At 40.3% G+C, this 26,095-nt stretch overlaps 1 protein-coding gene across 1 annotated transcript in view; it reads right to left on the bottom strand.

The window, feature by feature from the left end:
* Positions 1–23,674, bottom strand: part of raver2 (ribonucleoprotein, PTB-binding 2) — a 93,224-nt gene extending 69,550 nt beyond the window's left edge. The window contains exons 1-2 of the mRNA XM_030728188.1: positions 23,402–23,674; positions 3,183–3,249 (exon numbers count right to left, since the gene is read on the bottom strand). Coding sequence (XP_030584048.1) covers positions 3,183–3,249; positions 23,402–23,674 — 340 coding nt within the window. The remainder of the gene's footprint in view (positions 1–3,182; positions 3,250–23,401) is intronic.
* Positions 23,675–26,095: the final 2,421 nt, after the last annotated feature.

The following is a 26,095-nucleotide window of genomic DNA, read 5'->3' as shown; positions in this document are numbered from 1 at the left end:
ATTATCTCAATTTACCAAAATTAAAATTTTACCACACATTCAATCTGTCACTACAGAAATCCCCCTTCTTTGAATAATTAAAAGCAAACCGCACTTTACTGACCAGCTCCAAGCTTATCAAAAATAACACAGGGAAAAAAAAAAAAGGTCTTGAAAAGTCCCTTGCTACTGCTCCTGCCTTGGAGCAAACAAACTCCCTCACATGCACCACCTTTTCTGCAATGTAACACAGTTGAGTGCTTAATAAAAATTCTTGACAATATTACCTGGGAAAAGAATTTAAGGGGGGAAAAAAGCTTGCTACCTTGCTTTCACCTGAGGCCCTGAGCAGAGCTCTGTGAAGATGTATGTTAGTGCATCCGAAAACATTCTCCTTCTTAATTCAATCAGCTAATGCAATATTCATACAACCAAAAGTTCCCACATTATGTTGTGAAATTACTGCAGTAAGCTCTTGAAATAAAACTGAGTGGTGCTTTGCTGAAGGAGGAATAGATGGAGAAGCAAAAAAGGAGGAAAGGTGAAAGTGATGGGTTAATGGAAAACAGAGACCATGATAGTAGCAGGTGGCAGTGTGACAGAAGGAATGACAGCGAGGGAAAGACAAAGAAAGTACGGAAAGAAAATAGGAAGGAAGTTGTTGCAGCTGCTAACATCACTGCATATGTTAAGAAAATTTTAACTTTGTCTTAAACAGCCTCTGATGTTTAATTCTTATTCCACTTCTCCCACCTCATCGGTGCCCAACACCACCACAGCAGCCTAATTAGTACAGTACCACGGCCGCTGGTCCAGTGAGGGCCTGTGTTTCATCAGGCTCTCATTTGCTCTGAAACACCATTAACCTTTTGGACAGGCTGGTGCTTTGATATCTCAGCTGTTTACAGCTCCACTCTACTTTCCAAAAGTGTTGTGTTTCAGGTGCTTGGCTGACTGCATGGACTAAATATAGACACTATTTAAGATTTCCCTGGAAAGGGACACACTCTAAGGGCAGGGGGTCATGTATGTGTGTGTGTGTGTGTGTGTGTGTGTGTGTGTGTGTGTGTGTGTGTGTGTGTGTGTGTGTGTGTGTGTGTGTGTGTGTGTGTGTGTGTGTGTGCGCACGGGCAGGTCTCATATTTCCTGACTTATGAGGACTTAATGCACTTAAAAGTTGAGGAGGATGTGGAAAATCATTATTACAAGAAGCTCAGTTTTACAGAGGAGGAGAAATTGTAATTGTGATACAAACTACTATCAAAATATGCTAGAAAAATATTTATTTGATCAAGTTAGATTTGTACAGTTGGGAGCATAAACACCCCAAATCATTAACTGGATGACAGTAATGTATGGAAAATCCCTGGAGTCTGCAGGAAACAGTGAGTTAGGAAACAGACCATACTCACTAAAGCCAAGCTTTCTCACAAGTTTAACACTTATTTTCCACATACAGTATACAAGAGAAGTGAGATACACATGTATGCACACATACACACATATTAAAAAACTATGATCCTTGAAACAAAACCAAAACTAGTTCGTTTAATTGTATAAATCATTCATCCTTTAATTTTCTTAACGGCTGGGAGGGCTGGAGCCTATCCCAGCTGTCACAGGGCAAGAGGTGGGGTACACTCTGGACAGGTTGTCAGGGCTATCCCAGTAAGACAGACAAGCATTCATGCACCCATTCACATCTGCGGGCCAGTCTAGAATCACCAATTAACCTAACAAGCATGTCTTTGGACTGTGGGTAGAAGCTGACGTACCTGGGGAGAATCCATACAGGCACAGGGAAAATGTGCAAACTCAATAGCTCACACGGAAAAGGCTTTCCAGACAAGCAATTGTGAAAGAATCAATAGGCAGAGAATGAGTCAAAGTACAACTAAAAAGGGCTGCTCCACTGACTTCCTCCTATTATGATCCTACAAACACTGTACTATACAGTCTAGCTGTGCAATACAGAAGGGTGAGTGTTCTAAACTTTGCACGTAGGCTATCACTGAATATCAGTGAAGTTTCTGTGATAGTTCCAAGGACCCTGCATAAAGCCAGCCTCTATGGATGGCATTCAAGAAAGAAACCCCTGCTTCTTTGGCACAAAGCTACAAGATTAAGAACATAAAAAGAAGCCCGATGAATACTGAGAACACACTGAGACCGAGATAAACTTGTACAGGATTTTTGGCATGAATCTCGCCAGGACTACCACAGCGAAGGCACAGTCATGATAGTGAAGCACTGAGGTAGGTGTGTGATGATACGGGCTGCTTGAGTGGAAAAGGTGTTGGAGAGATGGCATTTATAGATGGCAGCATGAATGTCTGTGGATATACCAAAATACTGTCTGACAAGATGATTCCCCCAGTCTCCACAATTCTGCCAGAAGAAGAATGTTCCAGCCTGATAACGACCCAAAGCACACTGACACAGTCACAGAAGAGTTTCTAGAGAAGAAAAATAGTGAAAGCCATGACCTGGCAAAATATTTTGCCTGGCTTGAATCCAATCGAACACCTTTTTGGTATTATAAAGAGAAAGGCAGAGTAACACACAACCCTCCGGCTAAGAGCAGCCTAAAAAAAAAAAAAAGTCTCTGAAGGGTAGCAGAACATCTCTCCAGAAAAAGAATATTGACTCAATCAACAAAAATAAAAGGGGACATATGAAGTTTTTAACAAAATAATATATTTAAATCTTAATGACAGGTGGAATGAGAACATGTATTTTAAATAAAGTATATCTAAACTGTTATTTTTTTTTTTATTATTTTACAGAAGAACAAACACCCTAGACACTGACTTAGAAGTGTTACTGTAAGGTAATACAAGTTTCAGTCATTTGACATTTAAATGATATTGCACTGGGGTGTACTCACTTCTGTTGTATACTGTAACTATAAATACAAATTAGTGATGACAGATATGGGATAGCTGTATGTTTAGGGTTTAGTTTGCAGGTCCATTTGAGCAGAGCTGTGTGTATGAGTCTTTGGCTCTCACTAAGAAAGTCATACAAGAACAATTAGAATTTCAGCCACGGGACAATTTGGCTAGTTATTATTTTTCAACAAGCAGTGAATTGTGATGGTTATTATTAAGGGATAATTATGCCAGTTAGGGTCCTCAAAAGTACAGGAGCACAAGTGTGGCTTTGTGTGTGTGTCAACATGTCGGGTTAGATTTGAGTTTTACCTGTGCCTTTGTTGCGGTCCACAAAGCAGTACTTCAGTTCATATTCTTTCAGAATTTCATGGACTTCCTATAAAGAAAAAAGCAAGGCTCACTTTAGTCAAACAATCTCAAGAATGCTGGAATGATTTTAACTATTAAATGCTTGATTTAACAATAATCAAGGTCTTTACCACTATGCAGAGACTTAAGTACAGTATCAAAGTGTTTTTCAAACCAAAAAGAACATAAAAAGCCTTTTTTAGGAAACATATCAGAATAAGAGTAAATGCAAACACAATTGAAGAATTCTACACAGTGAACTTAGAAAGGAAAAAAGGTCCCATGATCTGGAATGAAATGGAAAGGTAAGCAGGCAGCAGGACTTATATGTCAATCAGTGACGTGCAGTCAGGGGAGGCAGGTGAGGCACGGCCTCACCTGTCATCGTGGAAATATAAAATTAAAAAATAAATTAAATGGTTATATTCATTCAGTGATTTGTATTTTAAAGTTCTTTTCCATTTAACTACACCATTTTTAGATTAGTTTTTTCAAAATCGCTGAATTTTCGCATTTGCCGGTCAAATACTAAGAGACGAACGGTGAGGCACCAGCCCGGCGAGCCGCACCACGGATTGCGCAATCCGTGGTGCGGCTCAGTATAGTCATTGCCAATGACTACTAACTGTGCTGGCATGCTATGCAGTGAGACCGGATTACTTTCCCTTTGCATGTGGCTATTAAAATGTTCTAACACTTTTACTATATGAACTAAATTTCCATATTTTAGCTGGTGTATATAATGCACAGTTTTTTTTTTTGTTTTTTTCATTAACAACTGTATGTGTGTGTAATGCATTCTTGTGTTGAGCGATCATGAAACTGCTGCGAAGAGACACTAGGTGAGGCACGCAGTTCTCGTGCCTCATGGTAGGGGGCGCTGGTGATCCCAGGGACTCTACGACTCCTCGGCGGCAAGCTACCATAAACAGTTAGCAAGGCCAGTTAGTTTTTCCTGTTGCTTGGCCTTATGTTCAACATGGAAGATTACATAACTCAACTGAAAGAATTTTCTAAACTGGACTTTCAATCGAAGCAGAAGATAATAATTAAAGGAAGACCAACACCGGAGCTAAAAGGTTTGCTTCAGACTATGTTAATGTTAAACAAAACAACTGTTGCCAATCAAATGGTGAATAAGCTATATGTTTGTAAATCTGATGTGATGACGTCAGTGCCTCACCAGTCACGACCCTCACCGCACGTCACTGATGTCAATACACAATCTGTGTTTGGATAAACTTTTGCTTTTTAGTCTATGCTTGTTAGCAAGCTAACTGACCAGCTGACTTGGCCTTAAATAAGTTAAAAGCTAAGTCTCAAATAATAATTCAAATATATACTTTACTAGTAATTCTTATAGATGCTCAAAATAACATCTAAGAGAAGATTTAACAGTTGTAACTTGCAGAAATTACTAACATAGTCGCTTAGTGTTTATGCACTGAATTAGCCAGCTAAGCTAACTGGCCTTAAGTAAAGATATCTCCAGTGAACTAATGTTAGCATGGCTCAGTAGCTAAACAAATATAACCTAAGCTTTCTTTATTTTCATTTATAATTATATTGCCATAATTGATTCTTGGCTTAATGTAAACACAAGCTAGTTTTGCTAACAATTGAAATAAACTGAAACTCCAACAAAAATAGGAATCTCTTTTACTCCACAAATGAAGATTGGTAATACTTGTTTATCTTCATACATGTACAAATTAAGCTACATGATATCCTTTTTCATTAAATGTCATGGTTTTCTGGTAAAATGGATACAATGTACACTGTACAAGAAAGCGGTGCCAGCTTTGAAAAGTTATAAGAATAATGGTAGAAAACACTTTTTTTTCTTTCTTTTTTTTTTAAAATCGATTTTCAAAAGAACTCAGAAAGCACTTAAATCCTTTGAAAACCTAGGAGAAACCCTGATAATGTCAGCATGATTCATTTTTTTAAACCCAGCTACAGTGTATCACAAAAGTGAGTACACCCCTCACATTTCTGCAGATATTTAAGTATATCTTTTCATGGGACAACACTGACAAAATGACACTGACACAATGAAAAGTAGTCTGTGTGCAGCTTATATAACAGTGTAAATTTATTCTTCCCTCAAAATAACTCAATATACAGCCATTAATGTCTAAACCAGCGGCAACAAAAGTGAGTACACCCCTAAGAGACTACACCCGCAAATGTCCAAACTGACACACTGATGACACTCCATTTTCCAACACTTGAACAAACTACTTTGCAATAATCTCTTTGATGGGAACTTTCCAAATTTGCACCAATTTGTTTCCAATAGGTAACTGTGTGTGGTTTTTTTAAGTGTATTCTTACAGATAAAAAGCTTTTTGTCTGCTGTCGGGTTTAATAATAAGATCAGCCCACAACGGATCACTCTAAACCACGAGGGATACACACTAATGCACATCAAAGTAGAAAACCAGATTCCACTCTCCTGCAAAAATGTATTATTTCTCTTTTTAGGGCCAAGATGTGATAAAGGTAAGTAAAAGTGAAAAAACAAAAGGAGCCAAAAGAGACGGTGAAGTTCACAACACAACCCCTGCTGTCCACTGCTGACTCTATGTTAGCCTTGGTGCCTTCACTATAGGGTTCACTTAGATATGTTACAAGCACCCTCGTGGATCCAGTCACTGTCATACCTGTCCAAGAGTAACAAGGCAAAAGAACCAAACACTGAGACACTAGATGATGTCGAGGTATTCTCTCCCTCTACTTTTTATGTTTCTACCCAGTTTTATTCAAACGCATAATCAACAATACAAGCTGGGTTTTAAAAGGGCTTGAACAATAACAAAAACTGTCTTTCATGAATTGATAAGCATTTGTGAGCACACAGCTGGTCCTTATTATCTGCTAATGCTGCCTATATCCCATGCTCTTCTTTCCTGTCATTTAATGTTGGCTAATTTTTGTCCTTCCATTCAAAGACAGAAAACAAAGAAATTACTTTTGCAAAACTGTAATACAGCATCTCTTTGCAATACAATGCTCACACAAGAGTGAAAGTAGGTTTGGCATTTGCTGGAGGTCAGGTGGATAGATGCTTCACGGACAACATTTCCACTTTCATTTATCACGTCAACATTCAGTCATACAATGACGGTGGTGATTAGGTTGTCTAATGTGCACAGTGCTCTTTTTTTCTGTCCTTCATAACAGCCCACTCGTGCACACAGAACAGGCATGTTTCATATGAGCGAAGGCCATGCAAGGCAGCCCACACAGAGGGTCAGCTCACTCACCCATAAAAATCAGACCACAGCCAGCAGTAACTGCTGAGAGACAGGTGAAAACAAGAAAAAAACAAACAAACAAACAAAAAATTTTAATAAAAATGAATAATATATATATATATATATATATATATATATATGTGTGTGTGTGTGTGTGTGTGGGTGTGCGCGTGCGCATGCGCGTGCTCACAAAGAAAAGGAAAGAGGTGTTTTGCTTTGGATTTTTGGTGATTCATTTATCTTGCATAAGACATATAGTCATAGGCAAGATAGATGAATCTTTCAGAGTACTGGCACCTTTAATCAGAAGGAACACTGAAGACAAAAAAAGAGATGCTTGAAATGAAGCAAGGTGAACACAAAGCTCCAGTTTTATTACATTATTTCTGTTTGTACTTCAACATTATCTTCTGAGTGAATTAAAAAAAATGCTTCCATATATTTCCAATCAATATGCATTTGTTAAGCAAATTACGGGAGTTTGCTCCACTAGAATCAACAAAAATGAAACTTTATTTTGGGAAATACAGTACAGCACACCACACTGGCATATTTCATCAGCTGTTAGGAAATTAAGACTGCATCACGCTTTCAAGGGATTCAATTATAATCAAAAATGAGCTGGTAAACAAAGTTTTTATTTTTTTCTTCCTGCATTTCAATGCCAACACACAAGTGTACCATTATAACACTGGTTGCAATCAATTAAATAACAAGACAAAGAATTAAACAGGATTACCATTCAGATGAAAGCCACCTAAATATGTCATTATTTCAACAAAGTGATTCAAGCCCCAAAGCTTCTACTTCTTTTATATTTTCTTATTCCCATGTTTAAGTGCTTGCATGTTTCTGTTCACTGAATGCCCTGTGTCACAATTGTTGCTTTCTTTTGGTCTTTCTCTGGAATAAATGGCCTGAAATGACAGAAAAGCAGAGCTCTTGTATTGACAAGAACATTAACGCAAGGCTAGAAATCTCAGTGTGTATGAAACAAGCAACAAAAACTTGGGATTTTTCACAGGAAGCGGGGGCAAAGAAAATGCAAAACTTATTCATTAGTAGTTACTACTCTGGAAAGCATACAGACAGACACTGCAGTGCACTTTGTGACACTGAGATATCGTTAAATTACACCACTCAGTGACCGTCTTACTCTGAATCCATGTTATTGCGTGGCCCTCTGTTATTCTGTACTTAAATGGAGCTGAAAGTTTGTTTCTCACACATCACAAGACATTTAAAGACTATTTTTAGGAGCACAAACAATCCAGCCTCCCGTCTCAGCCATACAATTTAACAGTTGAGCACACCGGGCTGCTCTTTTTGTTTTTTGTTTTTTTATGAAATTCCAGTTTGTTTCACCCCATTTCCTTTTACATTCCATGTTTTAATGATCTCTACATCCAATCGTTCTGTTCAATAACGCTGCAGTTTGTTTTCATTGAGATTCCCACTACGCTGTTTCAACAGCTTTCTAATTAGCACTTCTGTAAGTGTTTCAAAACAGCCACCGGGCTCAGTACAGAGACAGAGAGGCAAACCTGCAGACGGGATGGGCGATACAGCCCAGAAGTTAAATCTAATGATTTCTGAATAAATCAGTATATTTTGTTTTCAGTCTAATGGAGGATTCACAATTTCAATATTCTTTTCATCTCTACAAATACACAAGACAAAATATAATTCCTTATTCCTTATTAAGCTATCTGCCTTTAGGCCATTCGGTATGAGTTGGGTGATTGGATGTGTATATCAGAGGCCATCTGCAGTTAGTTTTTTTGATGGTTGATTTATTTTTTCCAGGAAGCTTTGACTGTTCACTGCTGATTATTATTTCAACAGAGCTCAAAAATGGTACTCAGTACAGCCCTAGTGAATACAGATGGTTTACCTCAAGATGGAAACCACTAGTAATGCTCAAGAACAGAAAGCCCGCTTTAGACTTTCTTTCAAAAAAGGTTTCCCACTTTTGGGAATTAACCAAGACCTGATCCCACATGATGGGAAGAGAGGAAAATGGAAAAGGAGATGTGCTTGTGATCCAAAGTCTGTGGAGACACAGTGTAATGACATGGGCATGCATGGCTTCCAGTGGAACTGGGTCACCAGTGTTTATTGTGACTGCTGATGGAAGGAGCGGGGTGAATTCTGAAGTGTATAAAGGGATACTGCTCAGATTCTTTCAAACGCTGTTAAACAGATAGGAGAGCACTTCACAGCATAGATAGATAAATATCTAAAGCATGCTGTAAAATAAACCCAAGGGCTTCTCAAGGCAATGTAACAAAATGTTCTCAAATGGCTGAGTCTGTCACCTGACCTCAACCTAATTGAACATGCTTTTCACTTTGTCTGAGCAGATAACTGGAGGCAAACAAGCAAAACAAGCTGAAGATGGCTTCAGTTTCAGCTTGAAATTGAAGCTATTGGCTTGACTCTTCTTCCTTAAGATGCCTGGCAGGGTATCTTAAGAGAGAGAACACAGCATTTTGTGATCACCGCGGGTTCCATACTTCAGGCAAACACTGGCTGCAACAGATTTGCATCCAAGTATTAAAAATAATCCTTTTATCTATAATTATGTTAGTCCATCCTGTTACTTTTGAGACTAAGGAGAAAAATTGTGGTAAGTCCTTAACACTTAATCCAAAGTAAATCATTTTCACAGCAGCCATTTTAAAATGAAATGAGAGGTAAACACAGGTGTTGCTAATCAGATTGATCAAGGTGCTGTACCTAAATAAAAGAATACCTTTGCTAAGTAGCACTTGTGCTTTACTGCTATTTCCTGTCAACCTGACTGCTGTGAGAAAGGGTTTGTCAAAATTAAATTATACTCTTCTGCTGTATCTTGATTGCTATTTGAAATCCATTTATGTTGGTGTACATAGGCAAAATTACAAAAAACAAACAAAAAAAAAAACAAGTATCCTGGTCTGAAAACTTAAGGGCCTGAATCTATATAAACTTGTATGACTGTGCAGGTGTGAATGGATGAGTGAGGCTTGTAGTAAGAAAGCACTTTGAGTGCTCAAATAGAGGAGAAAAGCACTATCTAAGTACCAGTCCATCCATCAATCCTCTTCCGCTTCTCCAGCTCAGGCTCCCAGCCACCACAGGGCAAGAGGCGGGGACAGGTTGCCAGCCTGTCACAGGGCCAACCACACAATTCAGTTCACACCTATGGGCAATATAGAAACATCAGTTAACCTACTAAGTGCACGTCTTTGGATTGTGGACTAGAATATCCAGTGCCAGATGGTGGATTCAAACCCAGGACCTTCTTGCTGTGAAGCAATAGTTCTAAGCACCACGCCACCGTGATACTCGATTCTAAGGTTAATGCCAAAACAAGATGATTATCCCATTTATTTAAGATAAGATAAGATAAGCTAAGATAAGATAGTGTTTATTTGTCACATGCACAGTTATACACAGTACAATGCACAGTGAAATGTAACAAGATGATTATCCCATTTATTTAAACATACACTCCTTTATTAACAAGTCATTTAAAATAATTGACATGGTGGTGGCAGACAGTTCATAGAAACTGTTAACATGGACACACTGAATTTTCAGGATGGTTGCCAAATAGCCTACTAGCATTACTACGGTACATATTTAGCTAAATTATGTTGGCTTAAGTATTTATATAATGTTAGCCACTGCAGACATGATATCCTCTGGAAAATAGCTGATTTCACAAGAGCAATGCCAGCTGTCTTAAAAAAATTGATATTTCAGTATAAAGTTATTTGATCTGTTATTTATTTTTATTTATTTTTAAGACACTAGATAGACTGCTTACATCATTTTGTTGTCACATTGCTGCACAATGACAATAAAGGATATTCTATTCTATTCTATTCTAACAGTGCACAGTACTTCTATACCCGGTTCTTAATGCCTTTCTTTAACACGTCAGGGTGGAAACATCCCAGCGGCTGTACCAGTCGCCATCGTTTTCCTGTGCTTGTGCGTGTCCTCCTCCTTCAGCATGTAAGGACAGACAAAAACACGTGTATAGGCCCCCATCCATTCCAGAAGAATTGCGGGCTCAGAGCATATGCTGCCTATGGACTACAGTACTAAAAAAAAAAAAAAAGTGTTATCATGTTTTCTGGTGGCATCCCCAATACAAACAACACCAACAAAAGAATATCACCTTTCCATATTGTAAAGGCTGCAAAGAAGAACAGCAGCAATAGGAGTGGCAAAAAGAAAACTGCCACACTTGCAAGGTTGTCACAGAGCATTATTTCTTAAATGTCATGTTGCCAGTACATCTTTTCAATCTTTGAACAGTGTTCTGTTTGACTGCTGTGGTGGACTGTTTGATTTTTTTTGACATCAGCTCCAAGGAAACAGTTACACCTTATTTTCATTTTGTGAACTTTCTGTGCAATTTAATTTAATGTATTATTTAGTTCTGCCCTACAGCTTAAAATGCAATTGCACAACAAACACTCAAACTTAACTGAAGTCATAGAAGTCATAAATAACTCAGATTTTATTAGTCACACAGAGCTACATTTTTTCTTACTACTACAGAGACGAACACAGTCAAACAGTTTCTTTACAGCCAACAAAGCATGCCATCCAGTTCATTCTGCACTATAATCTTCCCTCTGCATGTTTGAACACTTTAAAACGCTGACATTTCCGGAAAGTCCAGTCAGTACCCAGCACTAGCTTCAAGCCCACGGCCAATTCACTAAGTGCATGTGTGGGTGCACACTAGCTGGAGCATTAAAGCAAAGTGCCCTGAGATAAAAAAAAAAAAAAAAAGAGCTTGATAAAGAATTTGATAGCTGCAGTCTGACTACTATAAAACGGAAAATGAAATGACAAGCACCACCTGAAAGAGCTGATAATCATCTATACACCCTGCTCCATAAGTTGTTGCTGCTTTGAGCTATGCTCACTGATCAACAGCTCCAGTGAAAGACGAAACACACCACCTGCCAGCACAGATGAATCTACATGATGTCATTTAATTTCAAGCTACTCACAAGTTGACAGATATAGTAGAGTGCTTGGAAGTACTAGTGTACTAGTGCTTGGAAAGATAAAAGTAAATGTTGTTGCATATCTATTGTATGCAGCGAATGGTGTTAAAGGCAACAGACCGCCCCAATTTTAACATGACATGCAACAGGTAGCATCAAACCAGTAGCTTCTAGAGAATTTGAAACAGGAAAGACTCCACTTTTGTAACTGACGCTAACTGCTTCAAGGCTCACAGAAATCATTTCACAGTGTGGATTAGTCAAATGTCACAAGCGCTATATTACTGCGATGTCTATAATATGCAATGCCATGTTTCATCACTGTGTTTGTCAGCAGCTGTCCTTTAAATCTCACCTTCAATCAATCCTGAATGTAAAGAGCAAGCAGATGGCAAACCGCTCCTCGATTGGTCCGGGTGAACTTTCTACTGTTTTTTTTAGTCAGTTTAGGTGTTTCCAATTCCCCTGAAAGTGTGTACAGAAGATCACATTCCATACGCGGAAAGTATAAAAGATAATGGAAACATAAAGGTCAGAATATCAGATAAGAAGCATTTTTACTCCTCAGACAAAGAAAGGCAAGAGAAAAATGTGTTTACCGTGATACTGTGAGCTCTGTTGCCTTGTCATCGTAAACGAGATGGCTTAAAAACACAAACAGGGCCACTTGGGTACTGTAGCAGTGGGATATCACTTCAGATTGATGTGTCTATGTGACAGACGCATTGAGGGATAGAGGGATTATGGGACAAACACGCTCTGCATGGGCTCTTTACCTGCTGTAACTGCGTCCTTGACCCACCCCAACAGTGATTTATGCTACAGATAGAGGAGAGGGGTCAAAGCCCAGGTCTTCCAGCAGAGAGGTGCTCCCACACTAGTGTATTAGCATTACAGTGAGAGCACGATTATCACTGGCATTACTGGAGCTGTACTCCACACAGGCAACTTTAGTGTTGAGGTGTGAGGCAGTATAAAATTTTGCCAGTGCTTTCTATAACAGCTGCATTCGGTCACAGAGTCTTTGGTGGAAATTAAAGTGCTGCATCTCTAATAGATCTCAAAAACATTGTTTTCCATATTTGGTCAGAGCTAAGCTCTGTCTGTGTGTGTGTGTGTGTGTGTGTGTGTGTGTATGTGTGTGTGTGAGAGAGAGAGAGAGAGAGAGAGAGAGAGACAGGTGGCTCAAACCATGCACAGCACGGTTCACTGGCCCATCAAATGGCTGCCAGGAGAGCTTCTTAGAAAACATGCAAACTCACATATTGCTAGCAGACAAGCATAAATACACACGAGTGCACACTTCTCTTTTTCTTTGAGCCTTCCTTTCTCTCTCAAACACATTCTGAGTTTTCACACCTTGTTCTGGATGCTGGTTCTACGCTCTCACTCTGCACGGGCACTGCTGAAATTCCTTGGTTTAACAAGTTTTGATTCCACTCCTTCGTCTTCTGTTCACTTTATCTCTTTTTTCCTCTCCATCCAGGTTTTCCGCTTTTTCTTTCCAGCTACTTAAAATCTCGATCCTCTTTTTCTTTTTTTGTTCCTGGACAACATTTTTGCCCCAGCTAAATTTCCATACCAAATTACTCTTACCCTGCAGGGAAAAAAAAAAACTCCCAAGAACCTCAAATTAAATCCCTCAGACACATCGCCCCCTATCCACAATCATAAAACAAAAAAATAAATAATAAAAATTACAAAAACTGAGAGGTTCTCTCTGTGTCTTTATTATTCCCTTTCTTCCCTTTTTGTTTTTCTTGCCTTCTTCAGATGCTTTTTCACTTCCAGTTGAGTAGAGACAGCTGATGCAGTAAAGCAGCACAGCAGGCTCAGGGATTCAAGCCCATAATCAACCTCAGCAGCCACAGGCACGTGGTCAAAGAGGTGCACTGGGCACTGGCTGCCAAACTCTTGATGTGCAAGTGCAGTTGTTGAGGCTTTTGCACCTGTCATTGGATAACTGTGTTCCCAGAGTCTATCCATCCACCTTCTTCACTGCTTATCCCATTCAGTTTTGTGGCGGGGGGCTGAAGCCAATCCCAGCTGATTTGAGTTTTCAGAGTCCATTTTCATTTTGGAGACACACCCCTGGGGGATCTCAAGGGGGTGGGGGTAGGGGGTTCCCAACAGGATGGACCCAAGGTTTATCTAGAAACTTTTTTGTTTTGTTAGTACTGACTCATTAAAGTAGCCCTATGATACTTTTCTTTTAATGTTTTTAGGAAGAATGCTCATATTAAACTTGGCCTAAGGCTGGGTATAGGTAGAGTTAAAGAGTTGCACACAATAAACATCCATGACCAGTACATGTGATCACCTCAAAACAGCTTTATGCCTTGATAACTCCTCCCATAAGAGGATGTGGAATCACCTATTAAGCTTTCTGTAATGAAAAGGTACCGTCTTTTTATGTCATGTGCAACTCCATGTTGCTTTCATGCTGTCAGAGATCCTTGGGGTGACTTTTGCATCTTTGTAATGCAATCAAGTAGAATGCGTTTGAAATTGCATAGAACAGAACTGCCTCAGCATTCAGCCGTCTGCTTCTGCTCGATCAAACTCTGGTCATTGCTTGTTTTTCCTTTGAAAAGCCAGCTGATTTGATCTCAGCGAGAGTAGAACCAGTGGGCTGAAGGAAGCAGGTGGCTTGCCCCAAGACAGGACAAATTCTGCTGTCAGCCAGGGTGACCCCACTTCCCTCCCCTTTTCACACCCACCCATCTCTGCTTGGCTCCGGCCCTGAAGCGACAGGGCTCAAATTTGAGGTTATTTTTCCCCACTGAGCCAACAGCCACCCCTTTTCAACACAACAAGAGAGACCTGCCATCACAGGGTGGAATCGTCATTTAAAAATATTCATTATTTTTGCTTGAGCTGGCTCATGCGGGGTTTTCCACTCGAGATAATACAAATTAAGATGTGCTGAAGTGCTTAGACAATGGCAGTGCAGTATTTGAGCTTCGGCTGTCGGCAGTCTACACTGCAAGCCTTCAGGTAAACTAAGAAGACGGCTGTCTGCAATCAGGCTTTGAATTAATGTCAGAAAACTGCACTGTACTTAAAAAGCATCATCACGGCAACATAAGCAAAGTAACTGCAGAGAAATGTGAACACTTGCCGAGAAGCTCTTAGACATAAAAGCTAAATGGCCTCTCATACTTGGCGCCAGCAGAAGCACCCCACACACCAACAAGCTGGACGTGGTGTCTAGCATTGCACACATTTTTTTAATCATTGCCGACCTTTATGAATCATAACCAGGACCCATAACCTAAGCGTTGGATCTTGTTTTTCCAGCTTGGAAAATTCTATTAGTGAAACAGTTTGAAACAGAGCTTAAATATTAATGTTGCAATAGATTGATTTTTGAATTGCTGTAAGATGATGCACTTTATGTGAATGAGCAATATTCAGCTGTAGCTGATATACGCAGCTGCTTGACTCCAATGTGGTTTTGCATGAATTTAAAGACACCAAAGCGATGGTCAGTGGTGGTTACATTTCTAGACTGAATAGAAGGATAAATAATGCCAGCTCTGAATATCAAGCTTCAGTCATAGGGATTCCAAAACTGTATAACTGCATTCCTTATATAGCAGAATCGGTCTGTCAGGTGGACTTGATTAATTGATGCATTTTTTTGATAAAATTTTTAATTATTTGTTTCATAAAGACATGACTTTTTTTTGTCTTTCTGTTGTTTACAGTATAATTACAGACAGGGTGACAGTTCACATTGGTTCTTGTGGCAAGATTAAAACTCCTGAAAGTTGAAATAAAGCAAGGATGGATGAGATTTGATGCGTGGTTTCTCTGGCGAGCGTAATAGCCGTCATCACGTGGACCCTGACCTTCGCAAGAAGGTCAAACATGCAACTCACAATGATCTCTTGAGTTCATTACACCACCAAAAGTGACTTCAAATGTTTAATCGCGTTGTGGAGGTTTGTGGCGCTACTGTACAGCTGTCCAGCATCCAGAATTGTAGTGAGAGTCTCAAGGTCGATGTCAACTGCTGCTCCACCTACTCCATCTCACACTATCAAACATACACATTTACGCACAACAATGGCAGCATCTTATGAAGGTCAAACACAGTTTCACCAGTGCTCTGACAGAAAGACCTGAATTAAGATTACTTAACAAGAGCACTGCCTAACAGGGCAAATACGCCCATCGCACTGTATTAACCCTGTTCGTTGTCACCCAGTTATTGAGTGAACACCATTTTTCTCTTTTAAGTAACAGGCAGCTTGGTTTTGACCCCAGTGACCCCATACACAATCCCAACCTTGCTTTGGTCATAAGCTATATACCCATGAAGTTTGGTAAGTGTAGGCCAAACGGTCCTCGAGTTACTGAGTGGACATTTCAATGGACGCACTCAAATGCTCGCCTGCCCGCCCACCATTCAACCAAGGTGGCCACCTTGCCTCAGGCCACCTCAGTCACACTTATTATTTCCCTTTAGCCTTTTATCCAGTTAGTCTACCTTCCATTCTTCCCACACTCACCCAGAAAATGCATTTCCTTCAAAGTTACTTGGAAACCTTTCCAGTCAGCACAATTCCTACTTTCTTTACTCTCAAACACTTCATAAAGAAATATTCTAAAAAATTCCATTGTTTCAGGTGAAATATACCATGACATAAAATAAACATACTATTATTAATTTACAAAATGCCACTGATTAACAGTTTTATGTTGTTTTTACAACACAACCCTTTCTCCTCTCCGCCGTCTTTTGGACTAGAGCTTGCTCAGCATCCGATGTCGCAGTCTATCTCCAGCCAAGTCCATTATCTCACCACATAATGTCACCTTCATATCTGAGTCACAGCCAAACTATGCCATAAAACATGCAAAAAAGCAAAACACCCCAAACAAACTGTGGTCTCATGACAGTGTGCTGGCTGTACAAACAGTCTAACAGGTGTATCCTGAGAGAACTGTGACACAAACATCTGCAAAACTTCAAGGTGACTAATGCCACAACAAACAGCTAATCACAACAGCGTGTGTGCACACTGGGTCTTAGGTGAAGAAGGCGATAAAGACTGCCTACTGTCAAGAGTGGCAGATTTCATGAACATCTGCTAATGACACACACACCAACACACACCACAGCATGCAAAGTAAGGGGAGAAGGTGGGTGGAAAGAACAGCTCAGAGACATGCTGCTTTGTCACATTTACATGTATTTATTTACCTGTACATATGCAAATACACACACGCATGCATGCATGCGCGCGCGCGCGCGCGCGCACACACACACAAGCACGCACACTTTCCTGGTGTTCAAAAAGAACATATCAGCATGTGCACATACACACCTTGTAAAGGTTTCGCATGTTTTTAATCTGGTTAATTGAAGAACTTGGCAGAAGACCTTGGAAGTTAACCTCCTGTGTGCATCTAAACACACACTACCCCCATTTATTTTACACTGTTGTGCCTCTGAAAATGCTTTTGCACTTGCTGTTTGGAATTATTAAAAGTCGTACTTACACAGTTGTGTCACAGACAAAATTCTTGGAGTCAACTTCCAGTGGTACTTCCAACTAATTGCAGGTTCAGACACAATATCTGATACGAGATAGTAGCTGTGTCAGATTACGCATTCACAGACAAATCTTTGTCATGACTTCCCCGTCTTTTACGACCTACGTGATGTCAGTGGGAAGGCGAACGGGATAGATTTCTGTACGCAAGATTGTAAATGAACAATGGCACATGTGTGATGCTGGCTGTCATGTGCTCTGAAAGGCCTACAAATAGAAAGAAAAAAAAAAGCAACACTGGGACCATATGTGGATCGCACAGAGAAGACAGTATGACTTTTAAATGCTTTAGCCCCATCTGAGTTGGGCTATCAGTCACACTATGGTCACATAACCTGAAACTGGCATCATTCATCTGCATGACTGCATGAATACTAGCAAATCTTTTTTTATTGAACCTTTTAGCTCTCTTTGCTCTTTTTTTTTATTATTATTTATTTCTCTGCACGCAGCAATGTACTAAACATTGATGGTTTTTCAGGACAAAATGCCGTAGCCAGCAGCAGATTAAGTCTACTGTAATTAAAGTTATAGCGGTAAAAAGAAACCTGGGTGTTGTCTGACAAATGTGATGACTTTGAGCTCATCTTAAGCTGTGTTCCACCAAAGATCATTTATAAGGAAAAAGAAGCTTGGCTGTGTAACACTACTGTGCAAGTCAGAGCTAACTGTGCATGTGGCATCAATAATTAGCTTATCAACTTAATAGTGCTTAACGGGGAAATCAGGGCCCTGAGTGTATGGATCAAGTGGTGCATTAAATAAATAACGTGTTTTTAATTCTGGACAAACTAATGACTTTTAGAGCATCCGTCAGCTTTTGGGAGTCAGGGGATTTTTTTCATTTTTATCCTGCCCGGACCAAATCAGCGATGTTTTTCAGAGACTGCATGCCTGGATGGCTTCCAAAGAGGTGGAAATCTGTCCTGGAATGGACATGTTTATAGCTGCAGGGCCAAAGCAGATCATCAATCCAACATTCTCATAGAACCACTAATTGAATTTATTTTGACAGTCATGCCATTCAGAGTGCGTATTAGCCACCTCTCTGATGCAGGAACGGCAGAGGAATGAGACAGAACAAAGACCTGAAGGAACTAAAGCTGTCAGATATGACATGTTTGAACAATAGAATATGTCTATACGTGCATTACACCCACAGACAACAAGAGATATAACAACTTGTAGAGGTACAGTAAAGGTCTTGAGCCACCCCTCATTTCTTTATATTTGACTTCCAAGGAGCCAAGGTTTCTCTTTTTTTTTTAAATGGTCTTGTCTGATATTTCTTAAGGCCTTCTGAAGGTCTTTCAAAGATTTGTTTGGTTTGTTTGGCTGCTTTTTCATTCATTTTCAGTCCAGTCCTTGTACCTGAACATATTCCAAAGAAAAATGCCAAAGATAATGCATTTTGGCAGACATAAAATAATATTTTTGTACCAACAAGGTGATAACCAAAGAGCTATTAGCGAAAAAAAATGTGGTATATCAACATGAGGTGCAGTGTGTCCTTAAAGAATTTGAGAAAAGTGCACAAGTGGAGGACAAAAGAATAAGTGGCAGGTCTTCAAAAATAATACAAATCTACAGCAAATTAACACTATCTGAAAACTGGAGAACTATTCCTGAAGTCTATTTAAAGAAATTACAAGAAAACTGCCTGAGAGAGTTCAGGCTGTGTTGAAGAATAAAGGTGGTCATAGCAAATACTGACTTTCAAGCAAATTTCATATTTTTAAGATTTCTATTCACACTACTGCTAAGATTGCTACAGTAAGAAGATGTTAATGATTTATACCTATAAAAACAGCCTGAAAGAGTTAGTTACCTCTGCCAAGGAGGTTATGTTTTTGGTAGTGTTTGCGTGTGTGTGTGTCATTCTGTCTGTAAACACGATAGTTTGAAAGGTTTTGAATGAATTTTGATGAAGCAAAAGGGTGTAGAGAGAGAGGTCATGTTAACAAATCATTAAAATTAGGCTGACATCCACCAAGGTCTTTAAGGTCAACTTCATGATTTATTGGTCCAAAAGTGACAAAAAGCCTTATAACTTAGAAACTATGACTCTTACAAGTATGGTGTGTAGTGTCAACATATAGAAAGTACCGTATAAAGATTTAAAAAATCTTGTCACATTTGACCTCTCTTTGAAAGTCAATAGACTGAAGGTCAAGGTGATAATGATGCTTTATAGAGCCATATAAAACTATGTTTCTTACTGCCAGTGTTAGTATTGAAAGCATATAGGAAATGATATATGGGGATTCTAAATGACCTCTTCTTCAAGGTCAAATAAGGTCAAACCTTCATAAAATGTCCTTTATCTTTAAACCTTAAAATTCTCCTGCCGTTGTTTGTATTGTCCACATTTAGGAAATGATACGAATAGATGGGGATTCTAAATATATCACATTATAGTTTGCATCCAAATATCATGTCACATTTGACCTCTGACCTCACTTTTACATTTCATATCTGCCTTTCTTTCAATGTTATAGCTTTAAAGAAAGCATTGTCAAGAGATATAGAATGAGCTGCCTAGTTACCTAGAAATGTACTGTAGTAGAATATTATATAATAAGCTCAAGTTATTCATGCCCAGTTATTTACAAATCAGGACCTATTTAATTACCTACTCCTACATGATGGTTGTGTACTCAAAGTAAACGTTATCTGATTTTTACTGGACTACAAACTTCTTAAAGTAGGTTTAAAAAGAACAAAGAAAACTAAATGAATATATACAAAATACAGTACTGTTCTCTTAAAAGTAAATACTGCCCAGAGGGTGAGCTGCCTTGGTGGAAGTTTGTACTCTCTGAGTCATTCTTGTTTCATTTTAAATAAAAAAAACAAAAAAAACTAGTACATATATAAACTTTATGATTCAACACCATTTACCTTCCAGCCATGTATTCTGTGCAGCTAGCACACAGCCACTAGTAGTGCTGCTCATAGTCTAGTAGTAATGAGAGCCCTAACAGAAAGAGCACCCCTAATTGGCTCATTCAGCCTTCCCACTATGGTGCAGAATCCACCAGGCTCACAAAGTGACATAATAATTTAGCGACGTGACCCACAACTTAAAAACGGAGGGAAACCAGATGACTGCTGAGTTGCTGTTTGTTGTGAATTTTTATGGCTTTTGTGATGTTTAAGAGAGTCGTGGTCTCCTGTTTTTCATCTTGCTTCTGAAAGGTTTTTTCCCCTCCAAGTGGACTCTGTGTCTGCTCCAAGCTGTTAACATGGAATGAAAAGCAAAAGGTTGCATCAGGTACGAGTGAATGAAGCATGGATCTAAATCTGTGACCAGCTTCAGCACCATCGTAACCATGGTAAACTTCTATATCATATATATGAAACAACCTGAGGGTTAATCAGACTGCCACCCCAAACACCCCAAAGTATCAAAGTTTGTCCAAAAAAAAAAAAAAAGGTAATCTCAAGATGAAATCTAACCCTTTTAAAATTATACCTGCACACAGTGGAAGCTTAACCTACTCAAATTAAAAAGTGGATTTAGATTCAATTAGACTCCTGCCCAAAGAGGTGCATGACTGAAACCTGCAATAACTGATTTTTCTTTTCTTTTTTTTAAACAACGCTTGCACATCAGTGTCACTGAAACCGACAAACTTGTGAAATTATTTATACAGCACTTAAGGCGCAACATTATTATCTATCTCTTGGTCCACTAAGTTAAAATAAGACCAATTGTCATGCCCTTTTAGCTCTGGTCTCTACCAACACCTCAGGGAAATAACTGGCTCTTTAGCTGCTCAGAGTGTTCGCCACTTCGATCCTCACTGTGTCTGTTTAGTGCTGAGCAGGTATTCTGCAGTTGTTTTGGAAGGTTTTTTTGTTTTGATTTATTTATTTCATTTTGGCTTTGAACAGCTGCACACCAGGAGTGATTGAAAAGGATAAAAAAAATGCAAAACAAAACAAAAATAACAAAAAAAAATTTAACTGAAACTGAATAAAGCTCCATAAAGCTGATGGGAGCTGCAGCTCTCTGTGAAAATTCTCCCTAGATTCATTCCTACACACTGTACCGTTCCTCTCTTCCTCCTCCTTTCCCTTCCCCCACTCCTTCCTAAAATGAGGACTGTCAACGGGGCCATATATCTGACACAATGTACCGTGGACACACACACACACACACACACACACACATAGCCTGCGATAGAGTGTTCAGTAATGGGGCAGCGGGAATGACGGGAATGGGAGATGGAGACGGCTGGGTGTTGCTGAGTCTGTCAGTCGGGTTATATAAAACGGTGACCAGGACTTTTCCTTTGTCATAAATCTATAACTTTATGGAAGATAAAGTACAGTAAACAGCAGCACTATCAGTATCACTGCATCTCTGTACAGGACCAAGCAAGAACAGCTGTAGGTTTTTTATGTTTTATGTACTAACAGTATCAGTACTCATGGGAATGAGACTGTTTTAGTGACTGATTAGTCTTGATTAAGATGTTAATTAAGTGCTTAATAAATTAGCCTAGAAAATGACATAAAATTTGGGGGGAAGGGGCGGGGGTGCAGGTCCCTGAGCTCCAGGTGGTGTCGAATCTCATTTTAGTCCAACTGTTGAACAACTAAACCTGAAAAATGAGCAAGACAAACTTCATACTTAAGAAACCGCCACAAGATTTATGTGCGCTTTGATCGAAAAAATGTTGGATCTTTACAATCACGTACCGATAATATGACAGATGGATGCTTTTCAAACAAAGTGATACTCTCCATAATGGTGAGGCATTTATGAGTGATGTAATGTAATTTAAAACTTTTTTTCTTCTTCTCATCTGTTCATTTATGTCTGGCAAGAAGACGATCCGAAGCCCGAGCTGGTATCAGTTCAACTACATCACCACCGCCACCAGTGGAAACTCACACCGTGTAATGTCTCGGTAAGAGGCATTCCAGCACTGCTCCTTTAAATGGACAGATTTATGTGGCACATTCAGCGGGGTCTCCCTAAACATATCTCACTCGATCTGACACACGAATAATGTGGAAAACACAGAAAGAACTTCCACTTCTGCTGTTTCACCTGATCCAAGCGACTCCCCATACCCACCCCACCCACACTCTTACCTCCTCATTTCTCTCTCTCTCACACACACACACACACACACACACACACACACGGACGAGGGCTGGCTCTTTGGCAGCGAGCCTCTCTAAGAATGTGTGGCTCTGTGAGCCTGAAGGAATACACACCATCAGCGCCCTCGACACGCCGTCTCATAAAGGCTTGCGAGTTGACACGAGTGATGAATCACACTTAGTGGGAGAAATCAAAAAGGTCATGAAGTCATAAACAGCCACGGCACTCTGTGGTCCTTGACAAGAAACCATGCATGCAAAAAGTTTACTGCATGAATGGTAAACATCAGCGATGAAGTGATCGGTCTTTGGATTTGCTAAGTTAGAGGAAACTGTTTCCAACACGCAAAGTCAGAAATCATGGATTCCACCTGTCACGGCCACAGCGGTGCTCGCTCTGTTGCAACAATATTTGTGCAACATTAAAAGGCACGAGTCACAACTCATTGCTGATTGCCATAGTGCAGATTTTATATTAAACTTTATGCGGCGCAAAAAACATGAATTAAAAAAAGTTAAAAGCAGAAAAGGCCACATGGATTTTATGATTTGGCGCATGAATATTAGCAGAACTTCGCCGTACTGGAAAGACAAAAAGGCTTCTTTTTGCAGTGTCTCCTCCTGCTGAAAAGCACTCCACTTACAGCCTCCTGGCTACTTTTCCAAGAGCTCACCTGTAACATGAGTTTAAATGCACATGCACACATCTCACTTCAGGCACACTACTTCAGTGCTGCAGGTCTGTTATAAGAGCAGCCAAATAATACACTTCCAGCTAGAGTCAGGAGTGACCCATGGGAAACAGAAGTCAGACAACACACAAAGGCACTTCTAACTTCTGCTCAAATATCTGAGTCGATGAATTTTAGCTGGTGATCGTTTCCCCTCAACATCAAAAAGATTTTGACATCACGGTGAATAACAAGCTGGGATGATAAGTCACATGAAATGGGGAGTTTACCATAATCTATTAAAGTTTCCTGTAAAGTTTATTTCACTGGGTAGTATAAATATTATCTGACCGGTGGGTGAACTGGTCCCAGTCATGACAATAACCACACACAAGTGTTATAACTAAACAATAAGATAAAGATTAAAGGCAGGCAACGAAGGAGTCCGTTACAGCTGAACTAGTCGGGAGTGCGTAAAATATGAAAAAAATAAATAAATAGCTCCACCCCGCTATTTTTGTTTCTGTTTTTCCACGGTGAACTGACATGTACCTGGTTAGTGGTGTCGGGTGGCAGGTTCTTGATGAGGATTTTCCTCCTGTTGCTCAGCTCCTTGCGAGTTTTGGCCAGCCTCCTCTCGATTTCCTCCGGTTCCAGGTCCGGCAGGTCACGGAGGCTAATCCCCGAGTCGGAGGACTGCGCTGCCGCCGCCTCCTCATCCTCAGGCTGCCGGCTCTCGGGGCTGTCCATCTCCGGGGAAAGTGTGCTATCCCGGGCTAGAGAAGAGTGAACGCTCGGCGGCTGGATGGATGAGGCTGCCGCCATCTTGGGAAAAAGTGTGAGGAAAGCGAGAGAGAGAGAGAGAGAGAGAGAGAGAGAGCGCAGGTGGGAGGTGTGTGTGTGTGTGTCGGTGCAAGAGAGAAAGAGAGAGAAAAAAAAAAGACCGACAGCCAACAATAAAAAAAAAATACTATCAGATTGCTTTTAACTATTTCTTTTAAATCTCGGAGGCTTCACTTTTCTATTTGTCATCTATTTGCAGTCTCTTACTCAGATTGATGCTGAAACGTAAAAAATCAGCGTAATTACAGCAGAACTACATCATTTTATTGCATTATATTAAACATACATTTGTTTAAAAAAGGAAGGCGTCTAAGACGTGTTGTCATCTGCTGAATGAAACTTGTATGTGGGCACTTTGACGCACACATGGTTCCCAGCATGTCGGGCTGCACTCCGGACTCCTGGCGACCCCAACTGTCCGCTGATCGCATAGGAGCCAGTTACGATTGGTCAGTACGCGTTTGTGCGCTTTTAACCGGACTCGCCAAGGAACTACAGTGGAGCTACAGTGGAGGTCGCTTGGTTTGTGGCATGGCTTTAAACAGCATATGTTTCCGTTTTTTGGGGAGGGGAAAACTAAATGTTTTTTTTACATTTTTTTTTTTTTTTTTACTATTGACCACATGTTGAATCTGCAAAATGCTTTGTCTCCTTCAACCTTGCACTGGAGTGGTGGATGTGTGCACAATTCTTATTTCAGCGCGGCGGCCCAGTTTAAACGTTTCTTCTTTTGGTGAAGGAGAGAGAGGGAAAGGCATTAACTGGAGAAGATCCTCCAGAGCTTTCCTGTTCCCAATGTGCATAATGTTACCATGAATGGCTGTGTGCCTTCCCTCCTTTCTACCCAAATCATCCACTGAATGCCAGCCTAGCAGCCAACCCAGCCTGCATGCCTGCCTGCCCACCGTGGGTGGAAAGCTGCTCCTGGCAAACACAAGGGGAGCAGAGCTCCCTGCCGAGTCCTCACAATGCCCGTGTAGCTTCCGCAGGCAGAATGAGTCGCTGAAAGACACACACTGTACGTTCACACTCTCATAAGATGCACTTACATTCATGTAGGCGCACAAACATGTCAACAAGCACACAATCAACCCACTTAGGAAATATTTAGAGCGCGATTATGCCGGGGCCTCTAAGAGACGGAGAAATCAACCTCCGTGTTCTCTCTCTCTCGCCATCTGTGTGGAGCGTTTCTTGGCAGATCGAAGTCCAGACAATCACAGTTGTCGGTGGGTGAAAATGATCTCGCATTGCCAAGTGGCTGAAGCAGTGTAACCGGAAAGCAGCGAGTGTGCTCAGACTGTTTGTTGCTTAAATGCTTCAATCAGGCGTAAGCGCAGTCCACTCCAGAGTGGAAAGGACGAACAAAAAGGGGGCAAATTGTGTAACTGCAAATAGAAGCAACAAACGAAGGGGCTTTTCTTCCTGTTTATAAGTCTGCAGGTTTTCACGCATCAGTCCCAACCTTACTTCTGTGAGCTAAAAATCCAAGGCGCAAAGCCGCACCCTGTCCAATTACAAACCAAAGGCTGACAAATGCTCCTGGAGATGAAACCTGTTGTGTACTAATAACGCAGTGCTCCAAACACCAGACTGTATGTGAATATGTTAAAGGGCTTTATTTCAGTCATGTCTTTTATTTAACCAGATACAAGGCTAGTGAGATCACTGTTTTAAAACTGGCAGGAGAGGCAACCATTGTAATAAACACAAACAGATGCAACCACCAAACTACTGATCGTTTCAAATCAAATTAAATTGTTAGTTCCCTTCCTCGTAGACACCTATCAGCTTAGCATCTGATACCAGATACCTCAACTCAAGTAAGGCTGCTACTCAAGGTCAGTAGCAGGCCTTTTTGTGCCATCATCTCACATGGCGTTACAGGTGCCCTAAATCCAAGTCACAAACTTGTCGTCATCCAGGAAATCAAGCTGGAGCAAACATCCCTGAAAAGTCATCCTACATGTAAGCCATGTTTTGATCTCACCGCGGCTCGTACAATAGTTGGTGCCGGCTGACAGATTGGGGGATATGAATCATTGAGCAGTACTTCTCTGAAAAGACAGCAAGGACTTGCCTGTCACTTGCGCAGGCTGATTTTAGAGACGCATGAATCACTCCACTAAGTGCTAAACAGCGTTTCCATGCGAGAACAATTAATTTGTTCTCTCTTTCCCCCTGGTGCGCGCACACACACACACACACACACGCCGGCACCGTCGTTTTACACTTAGAGACGCACACCAACACACTCAGACGTTAACCCGTGTCAGCCTGTAGTTTCCTTGCATGGTTACACAAACTCTGTAGCTATCTTTCAAAGCATTTTACCTATGCGCAAGTCAAACCCCAAAATAATAATGCGCTCCACTTCACAAACCAAGGGGAGAAGAGATGTTA

The sequence above is a fragment of the Archocentrus centrarchus genome, chromosome 4 (assembly GCF_007364275.1).
Source record: "Archocentrus centrarchus isolate MPI-CPG fArcCen1 chromosome 4, fArcCen1, whole genome shotgun sequence".
In the NCBI taxonomy this organism is placed as follows: Eukaryota; Metazoa; Chordata; class Actinopteri; order Cichliformes; family Cichlidae; genus Archocentrus; species Archocentrus centrarchus.
The sequence above is the reverse complement of the archived record's forward strand: the minus strand, read 5'-3'. Positions and strand labels throughout refer to the sequence as shown.